Source organism: Chelonoidis abingdonii, chromosome 1 (genome assembly GCF_003597395.2).
Source record: "Chelonoidis abingdonii isolate Lonesome George chromosome 1, CheloAbing_2.0, whole genome shotgun sequence".
Lineage (NCBI taxonomy): Eukaryota > Metazoa > Chordata > Testudines > Testudinidae > Chelonoidis > Chelonoidis abingdonii.
In genome coordinates, this window is record NC_133769.1 from 149,317,624 (window position 1) to 149,339,616 (window position 21,993).

The window sequence follows — 21,993 nt, forward strand, 5'->3', positions numbered from 1 at the left end:
AGCCCAGAAATTCCCTCCCTGACTTTGAAAAATCCAGTTTCCTGATTGGTCCTCTGGTCAGGTGTTTGGTTCCCTTTGTTAACCCTTTACAGGTAAAAGAAACATTAACCCTTAGCTATCTATTTATGACAGGAGGGAGTGCAGAGGGAGGGGGTGCAGGCTCTGGAATGGAATTTGGGTGTAGGCTGTGGGCTTGGACAAGGGGTGGGTGGAGGTGAGGGGTGCAGGCTCTTGGAGGGAGTTTGGGGGCAGGAGGGGATATGTGAGAAGGAGGTGGGGGTGCAGGCTCTGGGAGGAAGCTTGGGGATGGGAGGGGGCGGAGGGAGGGGGTGCAGACTCTAGGAAAGGGTTTGGGAGCCAGAGAGGAGAAGCAGCGATTACCTGGGGCTCCTAGGCAGGGCAGGCTGGGAGTCTCCATGTGCTGCTACCCTCAGGCACTGCCCTTGCAGCTTTCCATTGGCTTCAGGGGTGCTTGGGTCAGGACACAGACCCACCCTGCCAAGGGGCTGCAGGGAGGGGCCTGCAGCCATGTGGAGGGACCAGGGAGGAAGCCACTCAGCTCCGCTGTACTGCCAATGGTGAGTGGGGGCAATGCAAAAGAAAACAACCATGGCATTCTTTTTCTTATTTTAAAATGCTAATCCTACAACAAATTGGTGACCCTCAAAGGTCTGTTACTGCCTTGAAATCAGTCCAGACACAGATTCTGGCTGATGTATCTCTGCCCATTGGCCCATTCTGTTACTCAAAAAGGGTGGCTGGCTGGATGTGATCAGATCATACACCGGTACATTTAATATATGCTACATAATTATTCGTTAACCTTCATTCTAAATGATATAAAATAAAAACAAAAAATCCTATTGCTACATTTGAGGGAAGAGCTTGGGGGAGTTCAGTTCCTGATTTTTATTTGACCTCCCTCCAGCACTTGTTTTCGTTTGGCTTCCCCTTTCCATCCCTGTTTGAGGTTTCTGTCTCTATCACAGCAGGTGATGCAATGGTATGTGAGAAAGAGAAGCAGAATTCTCAGCAGGAAAATGTTGAGCAAGTGGATAAACACAGAGCATTATCGCAAAGATCAAAAAGCAATGTGAACAGGAGTCATGAGCAGGGACAATCCTGTGAGATTCAGCATAAATCAGAAAGAGAGCACGGAAACCATCCAGGGGTGAAAGTGGGTAACTTAATTTCATGTGAAGGAACTCAGAAGGACTTCAAGGAAACCACAACCCAGCAGGAAATCCTCATGGGAAAGAGAAAAAATACATGCACTGAGTGTGGGAAAAACTTATGTGACTACTCAGCCCAGATAAAGCATCAGAGAATCCACACAAGAGAGAGACCCCATGAATGCAGTGACTGTGGAAAATGCTTCACTAAGAGCTCGTCCCTTTCTGAACATCAGAGAATCCACACAGGGGAGAGGCCCTATGGATGCTGTGAGTGTGGGGAAAGCTTCACTACCAGCTCAGCCCTTTCTGAACATCAGAAAATCCACACTGGTGTGAGACCCTATGAATGCAGTGACTGTGGGAAAACCTTCAGTCGCAGCTCGACCCTTATTAGGCATCATAGAATCCACACGGGGGAGAGGCCCTATGAATGCAGTGAGTGTGGGAAAAACTTCTCTCATAGCTCAGCCTTTTCTGAACATCAGAATATCCACACTGGTGTGAGACCCTATGAATGCAGTGAGTGTGGGAAAAGCTTCAGTCGCAGCTCGCACCTTATTACGCATCAGACAATCCACACAGGAGAGAGACCCTATAAATGCAGTGAGTGTGGGAAAAGCTTCATTAGCGGTTCAGCCCTTTCTGAACATCAGAGAATTCACACGGGGGAAAGGCCCTATGAATGCCATGAGTGTGGGAAAACCTTCACTTGGCACTCAACTCATGTTAGGCATCAGAGAATCTGCAAGGGAGATCAACGCCATAAAAACCTCTAGGGCTATCAATACTTTTTTTTCTTTAATACTTTTCCTGATTCCCACAGAGTAACTTTTAAAGCTGTTTGAACTGTTTGCAGCACCGTTATCTCTCAGCTTGTCTAGATGAATGGCCCATTTTTGCCTTTTGCCGTTCACCCTGTTTTGAAGTTGACCCATTTGTCCTTTCTATCAACTCCATTGTCCCATGAGTAATTCGAGTGTGCCCTTCCTATCAGGAACCAGGGAACATCACCTTTATACCATTCCTCCTATTGCAAAGTTATTGTTAGTCACCAATGATACAATCTGTATCATTGCCAGTTGTTCGCACGTTGCTCTGGGTTGTGCTGAAGAGCAGTTATATTGGGATCTTTTCTAATTATATTTACATGAAGAGGAGCAGGGGCAGAAAAAAAAAGTGTAATTTCAGCCTCTGTGCCACTGGAAGGATATGTGGTGACACAGAGATTCCCTCCTTCCCCATCACTGCAGACTTTTTACCTTTTGTTTGACCCATGCAGAGTTTATCTTCATCACATTCTATCCATCCACTTCTCAAAGTGTCATGTGATGAAGCATTCTCCATTGTCAGTGCTTGAAGATGATTTTTTGACTTTTTTAATCCTAAATCAGAGTCGCTATGACTGGAGATGAAAGTGTCAGTGTTCTGGAAGGGGAATTCAAATGGATCCCAAATAAAGTGTTATTATCTGGAGTTTAAATCCCAGGTTCCATCTATTGTAAAGCCACTTCTGGCAAGGTGGCTGTTTTCCCCTCATTATGGGAATGCTAGGATACTAAAAAATTTGTAAATAACTTAACTGACTATTGAGACAGGGATGAGGGAAGCAGGTTTGAATGGATCAGAGGACAATGTGATGGGAGAATCTCTTGTCCTGATTCTAAAAAATTAGATGTAACCTGCTCTGGAATTTCACTTGACACTTTCTTTGTAATGTATTCTCTCTCTGTGATGTGGGTTTCTATCTTTCCTGAAGGCTGTTTGGTCACCCAGTTGAATATTAGTTCAGTTTGATAGGACGTAGCTCACATTTATCGGAGAACTTAAGACAAATGACCATTTGCTAAAGTCATCATTTTTCACTTCAGCTTTGATTTTTTTCCCCATCCCTCCATGATGACATGGAGAAAGTTCAAGTGGAGTTCTGTCAACAGATGAGAACTCTCCAATTTAGTGGACAGGCTAACAAAGAAACAGCAGTGATTTAAAATCTCCACTCAGAAATGGTGAACAGCAGAACTCCAACTAACTGTAGGAAGTGCATATGGTCACAGTGTAGTTCAGTTGTTTAAGTCAGTATTGTCCCAGATGATCTGGGGAGAGAATTCCATGACTTTGAACTAGGCAAAATGCCCATGTATTTGGTTCCCACAGCATGTGTAACCCAGGTCCTACAGAAGCTCTCTCCTAGCTAATCCTATATTATGGGAAATGCAGCCCTTCATGACAGATGTTGAGGAAATAGAAGTGGGTTTTTTGTTGAATTTATCCTTTGTGGATGCTAAAAATGTGTATAAAATAAAATTAGTTTTGTAAATCTAATAGCTGCAGAAAAATAATTATTTTTTAATAGAAACTCCAGCTCTGGTAAGTAACAGAGATTCTGATCCAGGCCTGTATCCCGTCCCTTGCCTGGACCTGTGCCACCAAATTAAAGAAAAGCTGGGCATGTTTCGGGAAGCCATTCCTCACTCACACTGCTGAGATTTGGAGTGGTTTTTTAAAGGATTCCACTTCAGGGATTAAGGTCAAGGATCTGGAAAGAGCTGAGGTTGAAAGAGTCTACACTCAGTTCTTGGTTTCCATCCCAGTAAAGGAAGCTATGGTGACCAATGACCCAAGGAAAATTGTTTGTGCCACTCCACTTCCTAGTGCATTGTCACTGATGACAGTTCCAGAGGGTACCAATGTTAGATTGAGAACAATCATCCTTCACCATTTGGATCCAAAGAGAGAGAGCTTCATAGGATGTTCCTTCCCTGTGGATCCCAAACTAGCTGCCTGATTGGATAACAAGGACTTTCAGGCTGTAGAAATGATGGTAACCAATGAGGCAATGAATTTATCAGGCTCCAATTTCAGACTTCTGGATATACACATGTTGAATCCTGATTCCATGGTTTTCTGGCTGATCCTGTGGCTATACAGTAAAGCTGATCTTGGCACAGCTGCACCAATGTAGCTGTGCTGCTGTAGCATGGCTATTACAGATGCTCTAAACCAGTGGGAGAGATCTCTGCAGTCGAACTTGATTAGTCCAGGTTCCGCAAGCGGCGGCAGCTATGTTGGCAGGAGAAGCTCTCCTGCTGATGTAGCGCTGTCTACACAGGGGGTTAGGGCTGTGTAACTACGTTGCTCAGCTGTGTGGATTTTTCACACAGCTGCACAATACACTTTTACTGATAAATGTCTTTAGTGTAGACCAGACAGTTTTACCTTGTGTTTTATGCATTTACATCATTTCTCCTCTAACTTCTCCTACTTTGAAAGATTAAAAAGTGTGAAAAGGTATTTTTTCCTGATGGTGCAAAGATTCCTGCACAGGAGACCCCTTCCATCAACACACATGGCAGAAGATCCTGAGATATATGAACTCACAGAAGTGGTTGGGATAAACCACAACTTGAGCCAAGGTTCAGTTGTTGGCAATGGGGATTAAAAGAAAACTAACATATATGACAAAAATTTGTGATCATTTAATATGTTCTTGTTACCTATTAAAATGAAATGATATGTGAAGTTATTGGTTAAAGAGTAAGAAACTAATTGTGTGATAATCTGAATTATTTTGGAAAACTGAACATTGTATCGTTTGTTCTTTTGTTAGTCACACAGGAAATGATGGCTAATCTTGAAAAGTTAATTTGATTTAATTTACCCCCTGTAGTGTAAGGAGTTCTGGTAGAAAACCTCACTCCAATGGTTGAGGTGAAAGAATGTATGTGAGAAAGAGTGTATAAGAGAATATTGGCCCAGTATCCATTTTAATTTTTTGTGTTTTCAAATAGAAATTATTTTGCTTAGTTTCAAAATCAGTCTCTATTAAAACAAAAGCTACTCCATGAGATAAATTGTCTAGTTTTTACCCACTTGGACTGTAAGGGTCTCTGACTTCCCCACTTCTCTAATTTGCAAAGGAAAGGCCTGACATCTGTCATAGGATGTGTCCAGCAGGTAGAAAGTTGCAATCATCAACCATCAGTATGAAGGAAAAGGCTGAAGTCCATTGCCTTTCTGGTCAATAAACTATCTAAAGGCTGGTATATGCTGAAAAGCTATGTTGGCATAGCCACATCTCTCAGGGATGTGAAAAGTCCTCTCCACTGAGAGAAGTAGTTAATGTGACCTGAGCCTCAGTGTAGACAGTTTTAGGTTGTCAGAAGAATATTTCCAGTGTTTGAAGTGTAGACAGAGCCTTAGACAGATTGATCACCTCTGGGAAGTGAGTCATGACATCAGTTCCAATTTTGACCCATCTCCCTGTATGTGAGAAAGTTTCTAGTATGGAGGACTGAGCCAGCTGTCTGATCACCTGGTTCCTCAACTGTAGCTACAGCTCTTAGTGCCCATCAATCCAAAGACTGAGAGAAATGGAGAGTTCCAACCATTGTCATTTTAGTATCTTATTGTTCTTCTCTCTGTTTTTTGTGCTGGCCTTTTCATTCTATCAAGGTGTGACTGGGATATCCTGGAGCAGAGTTCCCAACCTTTTTCTTTCTAAGGCCCCCGCCCAGCATGGTATAAAAACTCTACAGCCCACCTGTGCCACAACAACTGTTTTTCTGCATGTTCAGTAGATTAAAAGCCAGGGCTGTCGTTAGGGGGTAGCCAGCAGAGCAATTGTGCAGGGCCCCACAACACAGGGGCTCCCATGAAGTAAAGTTGCTTTGGCTTCAGTTGCAGGCAGGAGGGCTCCGATTTCAGGTTTCTGACGTGAACCCCAGTGAGTCTAAACACCGGCCCTGCTTTCTAGTTTATTTTGATGGACCCCCCCTGAAACCTGCTGGCTGCCTCCCAGGGGGCTGCGTACCCCTGGCTGAGAACCACGGCCTTGGAGCTCTGTTTAGAAGGAGGGAGCAAAGCTGCTGCCTTTCCTGATGGCTGAACTCAGGCCCTTAGCATGGGATATTCCTGCCCTGCCAGCTGCACCAGGAGAGCTCCCTGAGGAGTTGCCAGGCCTCAGGGATAGTCTGAGCCTGCAGGGCCCCCAGGGGGCAATGAAGCAGCTGAGTCAGGCTGGGCACCTTGATTCCCAGAGAACTGCCCTGGCTCCCTGATCAGCAGCAAAGAATAATTTCTCCCCCATTCCCCCAATAAAGTGCAGAGCTGAGGGTTTCTCCTTTCACTCGTGCTGGGCAGGGCTGGGGTCCCAGGGACATTTCTAGCAGAGCATTTGGAACTAAACTGGGGGAACCAGCTTCTCATTACAGAATGTTCACGTTCAGACCACATCTTTATTTACAATTTTTTATAATATGATATAATCCTTCAATCGTAGTGTCACCATTGATAACATGGTTTGTTCAGCCTGGTGGGATACTCAGGGTAAAACTAACCAGCTCTTCAAATCCAAGAGAGTAGAGATAAATCACCTCTCAGAGTCAATGCAGGGTAATCAAGAGGCAGACAGTGGCCCAAATCACTTTTGAATGGACCCCAAAATCTTTTTATTTGCTTATTATTATCATCATTATTGTTATTTTTATTATTATTATTTACATTGGAGTCTGGATCTTGACTAGACCTTGACCAACAATAGGGACCTTGACAAAACATAATGGCTTACCCCTAAGAACGGGGTTGTGTTACATTCCTTACGTCCTCGCTCCATCTTGTGGCCATTTCCTTTCCCTTCTTTCAGTGAAAAGCTTTGGGATTTTTGTGTAGAAACTTTTATTTCCTCGTCAGACACCCCAGAGCGGGGGCTGCCTGCATGTACCAAGCACCCACTAGATGAGAAGATGACCGACAAGCACCCTTAAGACGAGGCAGCCGTCTCTGTCAAAAAAAATCATCTTTCTTCTTCACTTGAGTGACAGCCTGAATGGTTCCTTCTCCGGGCAGAGCCCCAAGGATTGGCATCATCAGCAACAAAGCCATGTGTATGTAGCAGCACCCAACCCAAAATGTGCTTTTGAAGGAGCTGTCTCCTTCCTTCTGGGGAAAAATTTTCCATTATGGTCATTGATTTTAATTTCCCTTCTCTGAGGGTAGAGATGGGGTTAGAGCTACCTCAGGTTGGGATCTAGAGCGCATGTCCCCATCTATCAGTCATGCTGGGAACCTGTCTTTGCTCACAGCTGACAGGCTGCCTCCAGCCTGTCTGGTCAGCTCCTTAGTTTGTGGTGGGGTGGATGAGTCACTTGACAAGCATAAGTGGCACATAGGAGATCTACTTTTACCTGATTGTTTGGTGGTATAGTGGTGAATATAGCTATCTTCCAAGCAGTTGATCTGGGTTCAATTCCTAGCCAATGCAGGGATGTGATGTTTATCTGCTGGGAATAGGTTTAATTTCAGTCACACTGTATCAGTTTATCAATGGAATGAGAGATCAATGTCTCAATTCCCAGCAGGTCATTAAACACACAGTGGAGGAAGAAAGGGGCAGGACTATACAGTGAGCTGTTGGAGTCATCCTTGTATTACAATGTTTTATTGATTTTTATTTTTTTCCCTTTACTTCCCTCTCCCTTTTAGACTCAGAGCCTTTAAAGTCAGAAGGGACCAGTGTGATCATCTAGTCCAACCTGCTGCACCTTGCAGGCCAAAAGACCCCACCCACCCACTCCTGTAATAGACCCAGGGGAGGGGAGCCTGGCTGCCGGCAGAGGCTGCCCTGCTGCAGCACGAGCTGGCAGCATCAAGCTTCTGCCCCCACAGAAGAGAGAAGGGGGCGGAGAAGAGCAGGTTGGGGACTCTGGACCGTGGGTCCAGTGCCATGGCACCAGTTGCACCATGGTAAATCCAGTACTGGTGGGAGGGGATGCAGCTCTGTGCACTGCCCCTAACCCAGGCAGTGCATGGAGGCCCTCTGCTCCCCTCCCCCAATGGGTGTGCAGAGTTATGCCAGCAGCACTAAGGTGGCTCCCTGCCCATTCTGCCTACATCCGTCCGTGCTGCTCCCAGAAGTGGCTGGCATGTCCCAGCATCCCCTGGGGTGGGGGGAGTGTCTCCATGCACTCCCCCTGCCCCGAGTACCAACTCCGCAACTCCCATTGGCCAGGAACTGCAGCCAATGGGAGCCCTGGGGGCAGCACCTGCAGGCAGCAGCGCACGGAGACCCCCTGGTTCCACTCACCTGGGAGCTGCTGACGGAGGGTTGTGTGTGTACCGGTCACTTTGGGAGCTGCAGTGCCCGGAGTAAGCGTCACCTCTCCTGCACCCCAACCCCCTTCCCCAGCACAGAGCCCCCACCCCACACCCAAATTTCCTGCCATAGCTTTGGTTGTTTTCCTTTCACCCAGAACCATCCTTCTTCTTCTGGGCTGCAAGTAGCCTCCCTGGGAAGCCAAGAAGCAGGGACAGGATTCTGCCTCCCAGCAGCCAACCGCACCTCTCAAGGCTTTGCAGAACGAATGGTGGTGCTCTACTAACCCCACTTAGCTGCACTGAGGCCCTTGGCTTCTGCCCTGCCTTCCTCAGCTCGACTTTCCTCTTTTGCCCCATTCGTGCCTCACTCCCTTCTTTGGCAAGTCACACAGAGGAGGCCAGCAGGAAGAGCCGATCTCCACAGGCCAGCCTCCAAGGGCAGAGGAGACCAAGTCACAAGGTGACTGGCCCAGATCCTCTAGCTTTCCACTGCTGATGCCAAGGCTTTTTCTCAGCTCATTTCACCACCCTCTGCCATGCAGGGGTTGGGGTTACTGCAGGACAGGCCAGTGGCAGCAGTAGAAGCGCCTTGCTGGACAGCCAGGGGAGTTGGGAAAAGTAAACTATCATGTTTCTGCCTGGTTTTGAACCAGGGGGGCTTTTGCATGTTAGGCAAATGTGATAACTACTACACTGGAGAAACTCTGTCACAGGGCTCTGCCCCTCCCTTCATAAGAACATAAGAGCGGCCGTACTGGATCAGACCAAAGGTCCATCCAGCCCCATATCCTATCTGCCAACAGTGGCCCATGCCACGTGCCCCAGACCAAGTGAGCCTAACAGGTAATGATCAAGTGATCTCTCTCCTGCCATCCATCTCCACCCTCTGACAAACAGAGGCTAGGGACACCATTCTTTACCCATCCTGGCTCATAGCTATTAATGGACTTAACCCCCATGCATTTATCTAGTTCTCTTTTTAACCCTGTTATAGTCCTAGCCTTCATAATTTCCTCAGGCAAGGAGTTCAACAGGTTGACCGTACGCTGTGTGAAGAAGAACTTCCTTTTATTTGTTTTAAACCTGCTGCCCATTAATTTCATTTGGTGGTCCCTAGTTCTTATATTATGGGAATAAGTAAATAACTTTTCCTTATTCTCTTTCTCCATGCCACTCATGATTTTATATACCTTTATTGTATCCCCCCTTAGTCTCCTCTTTTCCAAGATGAAAAGTCCTAATCTCTCCTCATATGAGACCCGTTCCAAACCCTAATCATTTTAGTTGCCCTTCTTTGAACCTTTTCTAATGCCAGTATATCTGTTTTGAAATGAGGAGACCACACCTGTACGCAGTATTCAAGATGTGGGTGTACCATGAATTTATATAAGGGCCATAAGATATTCTCTATCTTATTCTCTATCCTTTTTTTAGTGATTCCAAACATCCTGGTTGCTTTTTTGACTGCCGCTGCACATGGCATGGACATTTTCAGAGAACTATACATGATGACTCCAAGATCTCTTTCCTGATTAGTTGTAGCTAAATTAGCCCCCATCATATTTTATGTATAGCTGGGGTTATTTTTTTTTCCAATGTGCATTACTTGACCTTTATCCCCATTCAATTTAATTTGCCATTTTGTTGCCCAATCACTTAGTTTTGTGAGCTCTTTTTGAAGTTCTTCACAGTCTGCATTGGTCTTAACTATCTTGAGCAGTTTAGTATCATCTGCAAACTTTGCCACCTCACTGTTTAGCCTTTTCTCCAGATCACTTATGAATAGGTTGAATAGGATTGGTCCTAGGACTGACCCTTGGGGAACACCACTAGTTACCCATCTCCATTCTGAACACTGATGGAAGAACATGGGGAAAGTGTTGGCAGCCCTTGGATACATCAGCTGGTAGTGCAAAGGACTGGAGTTCGCACTCGGGAAGTCATCCTTACGTTGCCCTTCTGACTCCAACTTGAAAGAGAGCTTCTTTTTCTTCCCCTTGCTGAGAAAGAGCAAGAAATGTCACGTGGGTCAACCCAGTATACAAGTCCACACTGTCTTTTCTCGCTTGAGAGCCTGAAATGAGGGACTCATGGTGTGTAAAGGCACTGCTGTGCTTCCAGAAAACAGGCCACTGCTGCACACAAAGGTACCAATCAGCTTGCCAAAGCCTGGGATTGAACTAAGGACTCTAGATTTTCAGTTTAACGCTCACCCAACAAAGCTACTTCAGCATGTAAATGGCACTTTTTTGGCCTGCTACTTCTCTGTCCAGGATGTTTTTGTCAGCCCTGGCACCCAAAAGGGGCATCATTGCAAGCGCCCACAAAGGCTAGATGAATTTTTGCCTGCCTTGCTCAGCTTGACTTGCTTCCTCACCCCATTTCTGCCTTAGATCCTGGGTTACCTGGTGGCTGAAGATGGTCCATTGTCTCAAGCGGTGCCAGAGCCTGACATAGTGCCCCTGGGCAGCCTTTGCTCTGTACATGCCGGCCGTGCACATTTGCAAATACTTTAAAGCTCCTGTCAGTTAGTTCTGGGGACAGTTCACCTTCAGAGGAAGCTCCTAAAATTGGCCTGTCTCACCCAGTGGTACATTGACCTCTGTTCAGACTGAGGCAAAGGGCGGGGGGGCTCACTGCTGTGGCTGCCGCTGCTGTGAGGGTGGCCACTGTTGCAGATGAAGCCATCCTGCAAGCACCTTCCATCTACCCACCCACTGAAAATCCTGTAGGATGTGTGGTGGGAGTAGAAGAACACGGGGGGCTTCCTAATCTCCTCCCTCGTCCACCACCGTTGGCCATCCCATACCCGGAGCTGCACTCAGTGGGGTAAAAAAAAAATACAGCCATATCCAAAGAGTCAGTTGTGTTCTTGGTTGCCCTGCCATTCCCCTCAGGCCTGACCTGACCTCCAGCTCAGCCACCCACTGAAAATTGAAAAACAAAAAAGTAGAGCCGTAAAAGGCTTCAAAGCCCACCATGCCCAATCCCAAGTCTGTCACCATCAGAAAAGCCAAACTTCTGACTAGGTAGGGACATCCTATTGCCCCACAAGAAGTGGAAGGTCATTATGTTTGGTCTCAGCGGCACTCATGGAGCAGAGGAAAATACATGTCTGGGGAAATTCCCCACAGCAAAAAGATAAGTTTTGAGCATGACAACTTTGTAGGTAATGACAAGGTCCACTTATGCCATTGGCTGAGCCATTCCTCACAGGTCAGCAACTGCTTCTAGTTTACGTTCCCAACCGAATACTAGAAGGCGCAGCTCATTAACCTGCTAACTCTTGCAGCCCTCCTCTTCCGCCCTGACTAATAGGGAGGAGTATTAAGCTTTCCTCCCTACGCCCTTCAGCATCCCTGGGGAACACCAACACCACCCAAATTACTTTGGGCCAGTAGGTCAACCAATAGGACTGCTTCCTAGGCCAGGCTGCAGCCCAGCTTCAGGACTCAGAGGAAATGGAGCTCGCATCCCTACCTACAGGGCTTCAGGCATGGTCAGGCTTCTGGATCAAACGTCCCCACTTGTGTTCAAGTCACAACAGCTAGCGGGCAAAAGATAGGCATTCATGGCCTTTGAGAAAGCAAGATTGAGCCTTGGAAGACCCAGCAGGATTATGTGGCATCCTAAGGGGGTTTGAATTTCAATTAGAAGTCCTACTGAGACTTGAACTTTGATTGCAAGATTCAAAGCCCTCAGTGTGTGCAGGGGGCTTGCAGCAGGGGAGCCTTTGAACTCTGCTGACTTCCAGCAGGGAGGACTCTGTGGGGACAATATTTTCTGGCAGGGAGGACCCAGTGGGAACACATGTCTCTGGCCAGCCCTGCATTTGCTCAAAAAGTCAGTGCACAGCGCTTTGCTGCAGGCCAAAAGGCCTTTCTTCCTCCAGACTGCAATGCCAGTGGACAGGTGAGGAAGTAGCACCTTCAGTCCCAGGCAGTAAAGGGCCCTTCCTAGGAAAGGCCAAGTGCTGAAAAGGAAAAACTGGAATTACAGAGAGTCCTACTGAAGTTCTCAGGACATAAGTATTCTTCTGCTTGGCCAGGGACTTGAACCCTGGATGCTTAAATCAAAAGTCTGATATGCTACCAACTGAGCTAGCCATGCTCGCAAGCAAAAACACCAAATTAAGTGCAGTAATGAAACTAATCAAGAAAAAGTGTGTGAGAAAATCTGCTACTCTCTTCTTGGCAGTCCTAGCCCCAGCCTGATCCTCCATCCAGCGCCCTGAGGCCTTATTCTTTTTTTAGTTAAATATTATATCCAGGAGAAAACACAGTCATACAAAGCAGTCATACAAATGAAATCACAAACAGAAATGTCACTGGAAATGCAAAAAATTAAAAATGAAAATGCAGTCCCCATCACTTTATCGTATCTGGGTCATTCTTGTATCAAGAGGACCCACTAAGGGCCCTGTCTGCTTATGAGAAACCTGGAGGAGCTCATACCACAGCCTGAACATGAAACTCAGCTGCTTCCAGGTACCACAGTAAAACCCTTTCCCTGCTGTGACATTGCACTCCATTTCATTTTATGAAAATATGCTAATGAGTGTGAATATAAAGTAACTGGAATATGCTTCATGAAAAAGGTCTCTTGTAAGGTATCATTACAAAGCTTATAATCTACTGTGTGTGTTCATCCTATTTGTATGAACCGATCATTCTTGTATCTGAAACTAGAAATATGAAATATAAATCTGAGGTCCTACTGTAATGATGCAAAGTGTGGGCCATTAAGAGTGGTTTGGAATCTTGACATGTCCCATTAACCAGGACAATTGACTGTAGATGGCTCTGTCCTGCACCATCTGTGAATCAGGGCAGGGAGAATGAAGGCTTGGGGGTTTCACAGGACATGACCATATCACCTGGTACAGGAATCCAACTTAAACCTGGGGCTTTTCCCCAAGAGAGAGACAAAAGATTCCTGCTTTGTGCCAAAAGTCTATAAGGGGGTGGAATAGAAGAAAGGTGGCTGCAGTTATGAGAATTCTCCTAGCTACCACCTGAGCTGGAACAAGGACTATACCAGGTGAAAAGATTGGGCCCAGACAAGAAATAAGTCTGGTCTGCTAAAGAAGCTTATTGGAAGATCTCCGAGGGTGAGATGTTATCTGTATTGAGTTTTGTACTGTATTAGGCTGAGACTTGCATGTTTATTTATTTATTTTGCTCTATGGAGAATACAAACTCCATAGAGAAAGAGAAGTTAATGCCTTGGAAAAGTCTGTGTGTGTGTTAGATGGGTGGGAGGGTGTCTAGAAGCCACTCTCCTCTAGTTTCTTTCCTATGATTTCCTTTAGAAAATCTGAAACTGGGAGCAAAAGCCATTGTCTTTTCTGATGCTTGAACTCAGGGCCTTCAGATTATGAAACTGATGTGCTGCCAACTGCACTAAGAAGAGGTTTAGGGTCAGTGTATATAGGACCCTCCTATAGCTGTGACTGGGGCTGGGAAGGAGCCAGGGGTGTGCTGGAAGAAGCAGGGAGAGCTGGTGACCAGAGACCTGTCCTGGCAGCTTTCTCAGCAGCAAATAAATCAATCTTCGCTGCCATTGAATAATCTACTGGAACTAGTGGCAGCACAAGGTGGATGTTTCAAAGCTGTGCACCCACTGCCACATTTTAGAACTTATTCTCCTTTTTGAAGTATGGCACTTTTCATGTGAATTAGATAAAGCAAGCTGGGGAAATTACACATGTAAGAGAAACCAGTGCTCTAGGTAAGGCTTGAACTCCTAAACCCAATGTGATTAATTTAAGCAAGAGTGTTATCAAGCTTAAGATGAACAGGATTGCCAGTGTTAGGCCTAAACCTTCCAGAGGCTTTATAAAATGATCATCACAAAATTATCTTTAAAAAGCAAGCTTTGCAAAATTAAGCTGCAACTTGTGGTGAAAAGATGCACAACCAGACAACATTTTATGTTGACTCCTATATTGTACAATAGATCATGCCCCCAGGTACGGCTTATTGAAAGCATCTTTGGAACTTGTGGTTAAGAGACACTGCAGCCAAAAAACTGATTCCTATGTGGGTTTGATGGGCTAGGCCTTTAGGCCTAGGTCATCAAGATAACCTCACCCACAATCAAGCCAATAGCCCATTTAGAAGTAAGTTACCTACAAAACTAAGGAAAACCACAGTCGAGACAGTGGGCTCTATAGAAGCAAGCTATCTCCTTGAGCATAACTTATAAACTAAAACAATAATTGGCTACAAGAAAATAAGTAAGCATGAATTATACAGCCAAAGTGACAACACTAAATTTGTCCTAACCTGATTGGTTGACCTGCTTCAAAACATGGCAAGCAGATGAGATTAAATGTGTAGAACCTCAGGTGTGTGTGGGTGTGTGTCTTGGTCTAAGAAGTTATTCTCTTTGATCGGTCTGACCCGCATCCTCTGAACCGGGGAAACCTGAACTCCACCGACTATCTGCACCTGGCCAATGCAAAGAGCGGTCAACTAGAAGGTAACGTATTCTCGGCAGGGTAAGGTTTTAAAATAAAATAGTCTGGTCGCTTGCAGAATAAGGTAACGGAATCTAGGTTGCTCGAGCTGTTTTGATCTCAGGTTGAACTGACACTACAGTATGAAGAATGGCAGTGTCGGGATAATTTGATCTCAGATTATATTAATGCTGCAGTATTAAAAATAATAGTAAAAGTTTACTTGTACTTGTCTTCTGTGTTGCATTTGGAGCTGTAAGTCATGAAAAGCCTTATCTTGAGGAGTAATCAGTAGCTTTCATCTCTTTATATGGACACCACTTAACCTCATTACATCTGCGTTTGGTGGTGGGAAACTGTGAGCACCCAGAGCCCATTTGGGCCTTGACAGGGGTCTTCTTCTTCCTATATCTCCACACCCAGCAGTATTTCCCTCTGCACTAACCAGTTGCACCACTGCAGATGCTTCTTAAACAAAGCTTGGAAGCAGGCAGTTACCAGTCCCTGTGGGTCACACCTTTGCCTGCTAATTGAAAGGCTGATGCATCAAACCTAACTGAAGAGGCGGCTTTTCAGCCATGAGACTCCAGTACATTTTAACAGGAAGAAAATCTCCTCTATTCTGGTTTAGCCCCATTTGACTCTTCTCCCCCTCCCCCAGTCTCTTTCCTTCCCCACTGGGGCCATGCAGAGAGGAGCCCCAGTCAGTCTCTGTCACAGAGAGTCTGTATCCCATAAAGGGAGGGGAGAGGTGGGTGTAGTTAGGGGGAGAAAGGATGGAGAATTAACAGTGGGGCCCAGAGAGATTCCCCCAGATTGGGGAGATCCCCTGCTGCTCCCCATCAGCCAGCTGTGGGAAGAACAATTTGGGATTGCTTGGGGAAGCCACCTTTAAAAATACAAGTGCAACATGCTAGTTACATTTTAATAAGACCAAAGTCTCCTCAAACGCAGGGTCACAATCACTGGAATGATTTTGTCCTGATATTTTTCTGGCCACAGATACAAAGCGAGTCAAATTACAGTTTCCGTTCGGAGTCAGTGCACACACAAGAATCCAGAGGCTTTTAATTCCTTAGGTTCTGCCGCCATTTCATTTCTGTCCTGTTCTAAGATTTATTGTTGTGCAAATCAACATTAGGCCCTTGGGAGTGTCCCCACTGGTTCTTCCTGCCACCTTTGGGCAATTTAAAAGGGCCTGGGGACCCCCGCCACCACCGCCAGCAGCACAAGGGGGCTAAGATGGTTTCCTGCGCGCCCTCTCTCCATGTGGCATGCCACTCCCGCAAGCGGCTGGAACATCTCTGCAGCCCCTGGGTGCGGGGGTCTCCACACACTGCCCCTGCGCCAAGTGCCAACTCTGCCAACTGTGGCAATGGGAGTTGTGGAGTTGGAGTCTGTGGGCAGTGGTGCGCAGAGATGCTCTCTGCCCTCCCACTTAGAGGCTGCTGTTGGGGGTGTGTGCGCTGCGGGTTGCTTTTGGGAGATGCCTGAGGTAAATGCTGCACCCCTCACCCTCTCCTGCACCCTCAACCCCGTGCCCCAACCCAGACCCTACACCCTCACCCAAACTCCCTCCAAGAGCCTGCCTCCTGCATCTCCTCCTGCACCCCAACCCCCTGACTGAGGCCAGACCCTGCACCCAAACTCTCTCCCAGAGCCCAACCCCTTTCCCTTCCACGCCCAAATGTCCTCCCAGAGCCTTAGGCAGGTGTGTGTGGGGGGGGGGCAGAACTTGGTCCCATTCTGGGTACCACTAAAAATTATACAAACCTGCCACCCCTGACCAGACCAACCTTCTGCCGATGCACTTCAGCCCACACCGCTGCAGGGTTTGAAGCTTCCATTGCTTAAATTCCAGGACACTGAGGGATTTCAGCTCCACTTTGCCCAGAGGGAACCTTCACCCCACTCCCAACCAGGTTCTTGTCCATGGGATCACAGTAGGGGGCTGGGTCCCTCGGTGTCTTTTCTCTTTCTAGGACAGGCCAGGATGCAATAACTGGGACATCTGAGCACCCAGGACCTTGTGTGGGGCTGCCATTTTCCTTCCCCTTCTGTGGTCTCATCTGTCATTGACTCCAGCCTTTTTTCTACCCATCATCAGCGTCATCAGAAACAAGCTGCACTCGCCTCAAAAAGACAGTGTCCCCTGATGGGTGTAAATCACTGACCTCTCTCCTCTCTGAGCACTGACTGCCCCTCTGTTTCCTTTCCTCTCAGTCTGTGCAGATGGGATCTTTCCCTCCAGTGCTGGAGGATTCGCCCTTCTCATCTACCCTTGTCCCAAGCAGCACAGCAGGTGGGAATCTTAAATGTACCAAGGTGACTTAGGAGCAGAACCCCCCTCCCCCAGACCTTCCATGCAATTGGCACTTGCCCCTCACTGCGGGCCTCCCCTGGGTGTGCCTAGCGTGTCTGATGTGGAGCTTGCCCTTGCACTAGCCTGACACTGCAACTGCACAGGTATAGTGTAAATAACACTAAGCATTACTTTACCTGTGGTCACTTTGCATGCAGCTCCAATACAATACATCTCTCTTGCAATGTCATCATCATCATCCTCTTCATCCTCACCATTACCACCACCAAGGTGACCTGGTAGATCCACCATATATTCCCCATTAGAAAAAGAAGAGGAGGTGAAAGAGTCTAGAAAGAAAAAGGGCTCAATCAAGGATATGTATAAGAGAACAAATAGGAAGATGGATGTCACTTAGGGAAACACTTAATGTCTTCTCACATGCTGAAGTTGCCAAGTTTTTGCTGGACTTATATGACAATTATGAAAAACGAGATGTGCGCAAGGAATCAGAAGTGAAGACGCAGGAAACAGATGGAAAATCAACATTAAATGCAGAAAAGGATGTGCCAGAGACCTCTCTAACAGCAGGCACTGAAAGATTGCTATGTGAAGATTTAGAGGATGGATCTACAGACAGTTCAGGGGAAGGGTGTACTATTGATAATGAATATGACCTTTCTAAAAGTTTTTCTTCAGTTAAACACTTGAAAAATGTGTTTATAGAAGAGGATATATTGGATATTACAGATGAATGTGATGATGGGTCACAAGGTGACTTTCTAGAAACCTTTGAGGAGACAACTCATGATATGACTTTGGATGACACCCAGGATATTTCTCATGAAAAAATTCACATTGTTTATGAACGATCCCTTCTTCAATTAGCCAAAAAAAAATGTTATACCAAAATGTATGTTTTGTGCTGGTGAAGTTGATATTTCTGTATAGCCTGTTTCCTCCTGTGTGCATTTGATATGGAAATGTAGTGCAGGACATATAGTATTTGAATGGTCTTCTCAACCCTTGGTAAAAGGACAGACCCATGCAGGAGACCTTGCTTTATCTGCTGCAATCATACTGTCAGGAAACAATTTTGGAAAAATTTCACAAATGGCAAATTTTATGAAGTTGACATTCATAAGTGCAAGTACATTCTTCAGAATGCAGCGTCACTTTATTGTTCCAACTATAGAATCCTTCTGGTGTCGAACAAAGCAACATATTTTAGAGGAACTACATGGGAAGGAAGTAGTCATTACGGGAGATGGACGCATGGATGGTCCTGGCCACTCTGCACAGTATTGTGTATACTCATTCATGGATTTAGAAACTTTTAGCTATTGAAACAGTGGATGAATGCAAAATGCAACTGAACTTCCCATTTATGGAGAAGGAAGCCTTTAGAAGAGGATTACAAAAGTTGTTAGATGAACAGCTAATGGTCAAAGAAGTGGTTACTGATTCACACACTCAAATCTCTGCTTTGATAACAAAGAAATTTCCCTGTATAATCCATTCATATGACATATGGGGTGATGCCAAAAATCTTGAAAATAAATTAATTGAGGCTAGCAGACAGAAACATTGTTGCTGTCTTTTACAATGGGGTTCAGATATTGTCAATTATTTCTGGTTTTGCTGCAAGGAAGCAAATTCATATGAAGAATTCATTGGAATGTGGTGTGGCTTAGTTTGTCATGTGGTCTCTGAACATCGGTGGGCTCATGGAAACAGCATCATTGAGGGACAGTGCAAACATGGTCCTCACTGAGCAGGATTGAAGTAGGGAGGTTGCTGGGCCACATCCCCTCTGGGAATGAGCAAAGCAGCAGGGTGAAAAGAACCTGAAGATAGAATCCAGGACCTTATACATGCAAAGCATGTGCTCTACCACTGAGCTACATCCCCAAATAGGATGTGCTTGTTATGGGTTACACTCAGAGCTCTCCTGTTTCCAGAGTATCCAGTGGCCTAAAAGCAGCATAGGGGCCATATTTACTCCTCTGAGGGCCAAACCTGCTGTCCTGGAGGTTGCTGGTTCTTAGGGGTCACTTTGCAGGAGGGCCAGATTCTATTTGTGGGGCAGAGAGAGTGTGTGCCCTGGACTCAGGGTGCAGAGATACACTCAGCCCTCTCCTCTGCATTGGGTGGGGGGTGCTGCCACCCCCTGCTGGAAGGTAATGTGTGTGTGTGTGCAGGGGGGGACGCTGTGAGTTGCTCAACACCTGACCCTGGTGGCAGAAGTGATGTGGGGAGCTCCAAGTGTTTTCAGGATCTGCTATTTCCACCTGCCTGTAAAGTCCAGCCTTCCCCAGCACATTCACTGCGGTGCAATAGGGTCTCTGTTTCCATGGCTGAACAGCAAAGAATCATTCCCAGTTTCCCTTCTATCTGCAGCAGGATTAGCCTGTGCCAGTGATTAACGAAGTGGCTCTTGTTGTACATTGTTATTCATTCTCCACCTTGACAATTCACACAGTCCCTTTCCCATGCAGATTTCCAGCACCTCAGTGATCCTGGTAGCAGGGGTTGGGGCCTGAAACTTTCAGGGTTCTTTTCCCCTCCACCTGGAGTGAACTCAGCTTTTTCCCCATCCCAGACAATCCATGAAATTACAACAGGGGAATAAAGAAAGAGGGGAGGGAACATCTCACGGCCAGGGCTGGATGTGCCCAGGGCCCCCTGCTTGTCCATTGTTTCCTTGGAATTTGGCCCCCTGCTTTGCACAAGGGACAGAGAAAGATCTTGCTGTTCCTGTGTCTGTGCAAGGAAAATTGTGCTTCTGTATGAAAGAAAGGAGGGAAATGGTCTCATGGTGGGACAATATCCTCAGGATTAAGACCTAAGGACTCAGGCTGTGAACTGATTTAACCCCACGCATCTGGGGTTTAACAAATTCTCTTCTATGGAGACACTGGGAACTTGTGACATTGATCCAGACTCTGGGGGTTCGGGCTGCTTTAACTCGTGGTAAAAACATGAACTTGATTCCAAGAAGGGAGAGAGGAGAAGCCTGAAGCTGACTTTAGTCCCAGGCTGGGGTCTTCTGAACAGTGGGAAACATCCTTGGCTGCTACCCAGGGACAGTAGCTACTGGTGACATACCAGGGCTGGGATGAGAGGGGAATGTTACATGGACTTCATCATACAGGCCCCATCCTGCTTCTCAGAGCCCACAGGTGAGAATCTAGAGAAGGGAAAGTCATTTCTCAGCTGTATTCTCGGGAGAAGCTGGTAGCCTTTCTTGACCAGACACCCACCCAGGAGAGCAACCACGGCAGTTCTGCGGGGAGCTCTAGCTGCCAGGGGATCTAGCTAGGAGAGGGAGTGCTGGAGGATCTGGAGGGCCAGTCTAGTAGGGCTGTCTCTGAAGTCAGAGGTGGCTTTGCCAGTGGGGAGGTGCTAGGTCACATGTTGGTGGAGTGGGGGCTACAGGATGTGAGGCTGGCTGAAATGAAACTGCATGAAAACCCTCCCTCTTTGCTCCAGCTAAAGGCCCTACTTTGGCCTCTCCTCTTTCATAAAAATCTCCATATCTGCCCCAGCTCTCAGAAACCCCCTTTCTCCCATGGGTATTTTCACAGTTTCTTCCTTTCTTCATGGTCTCGTACAAATATTTTTGCCGTAGAAATGATCAAGTCCTTTTAAAATGAGAAAAACTATCAAATAACACATCTGTATCTCCTTCCCCAAACATGGTGTCTCAATTTATCTACTGAAAAGTCTAGGTAGGCAGAGTCACCCCTCAATTATTTAGGAGAGTGGTTTGAGCATTGACCTACTAAATACAGGACTGTAAGCTCAATTCTTGAGGGGGCTACTTAGGAATCTGGTGTAAAATCAGTCCTGGGAGTGAAGGCAGGGGACTGGACTCAATAGTCCCTTCCAGTTGTAGGGCATAGAGTACCTCCATTATCTTTTTTTTCTTACTTCACATCAGACCCAGGACTTGCACCCAGCAGTTCTTGGGGCCGTGGGACAGAACTGAGCTTCACTGGCAGCAGCAAGGGAGGACGGTTGGAACTGAACTGTCTGGGGAATATTTTAATCCTTATCTATTTTTCAGAGGATTAAATCAATGCAGCTTCCACTTCTCCATCTCTCCCAAGGAGATAATGTTTCTGTGCAAAGTATCCAAACCTTTTAACAATAAGAAGTGAAATGAAATGGCCACATGATGGAAACAGAACCTAAGGAATCTGTTAGTCTCTAAGGTGCCACACATACTCCCGTTCTTTTTGCAGATACAGACTAATAGGGCTGCTCCTCTGAAACCTAAGAGATGGGAAGCCATGTTCTTGTTCAATGAGCACTGACACTGAAAGAGGAGATATTTCCTCTTTGACTCCTGGGCTATCACCTTTAATCTGCTAAACACCCCTTTCCTCCCACAGCCAGGAATAGAACTCCACAGTCATGACTAGTAACCCCCCTGAGGCTGCTCCCTATGACAAAGGAGAAGCTCTGAAACCCCTGTCCTGGCCCCTCACCTCCCTGCTTGTGCTGCACTTGAAACCCAATGGGGTTTCCTTGGGCAGTTTTGACTCACTCCCAGGAAGGGTGTAATTTTAAGTGCAGGTTCCAAATAGTGCAATTAACCAGCCAGAAGGGGCAGCAGATGTCAGTGTAGGAGCCATTGAAATAATTCTGCACTTACTTTAGATGCAGACATAACGAGCTCTGTGGTTGGTAAACTTACAGAGACTCTGCTCCTGCTGATGAATTAGCAACCCATGATCTGTAAACAGCTGCTATTTGAATGCATCTGAAAGTTACAAGGACCAACCATCTGTGTTAAAGGAAGGTTGCCATTTATTAAAGCCCCAATTGATGCCTTGTGCACAAACAGAGGATTGAATGTGTAACAGGGAGTTTGGTAAATCTTGGTTATTTTATTTTTGTAACAGGCTCCTGTCCACCTCCAGTAGAGTTTTCACTCCCAATGGCAACTTACTTACCAA

At 46.3% G+C, this 21,993-nt stretch overlaps 2 protein-coding genes across 2 annotated transcripts in view; both read left to right on the top strand.

Annotated features, from left to right (window-relative positions):
• LOC116832503 (uncharacterized) overlaps positions 1-3,627 on the top strand; it is a 16,855-nt gene extending 13,228 nt beyond the window's left edge. Inside the window, exon 6 of the mRNA XM_075071235.1 lies at positions 1,313-3,627. Coding sequence (XP_074927336.1) covers positions 1,313-1,951 — 639 coding nt within the window. The 3' untranslated portion in view covers positions 1,952-3,627. The remainder of the gene's footprint in view (positions 1-1,312) is intronic.
• Positions 3,628-14,228: 10,601 nt separating this feature from the next.
• LOC142047532 (uncharacterized) lies at positions 14,229-18,803 on the top strand. The gene is made up of 6 exons (XM_075071088.1): positions 14,229-14,238; positions 14,646-14,750; positions 16,951-17,029; positions 17,248-17,320; positions 17,981-18,175; positions 18,360-18,803. The coding sequence occupies exons 1-6, from the start codon at positions 14,229-14,231 to the stop codon at positions 18,801-18,803; spliced, it is 906 nt and encodes a 301-aa protein (XP_074927189.1).
• The last annotated feature ends 3,190 nt before the right edge of the window (positions 18,804-21,993 follow it).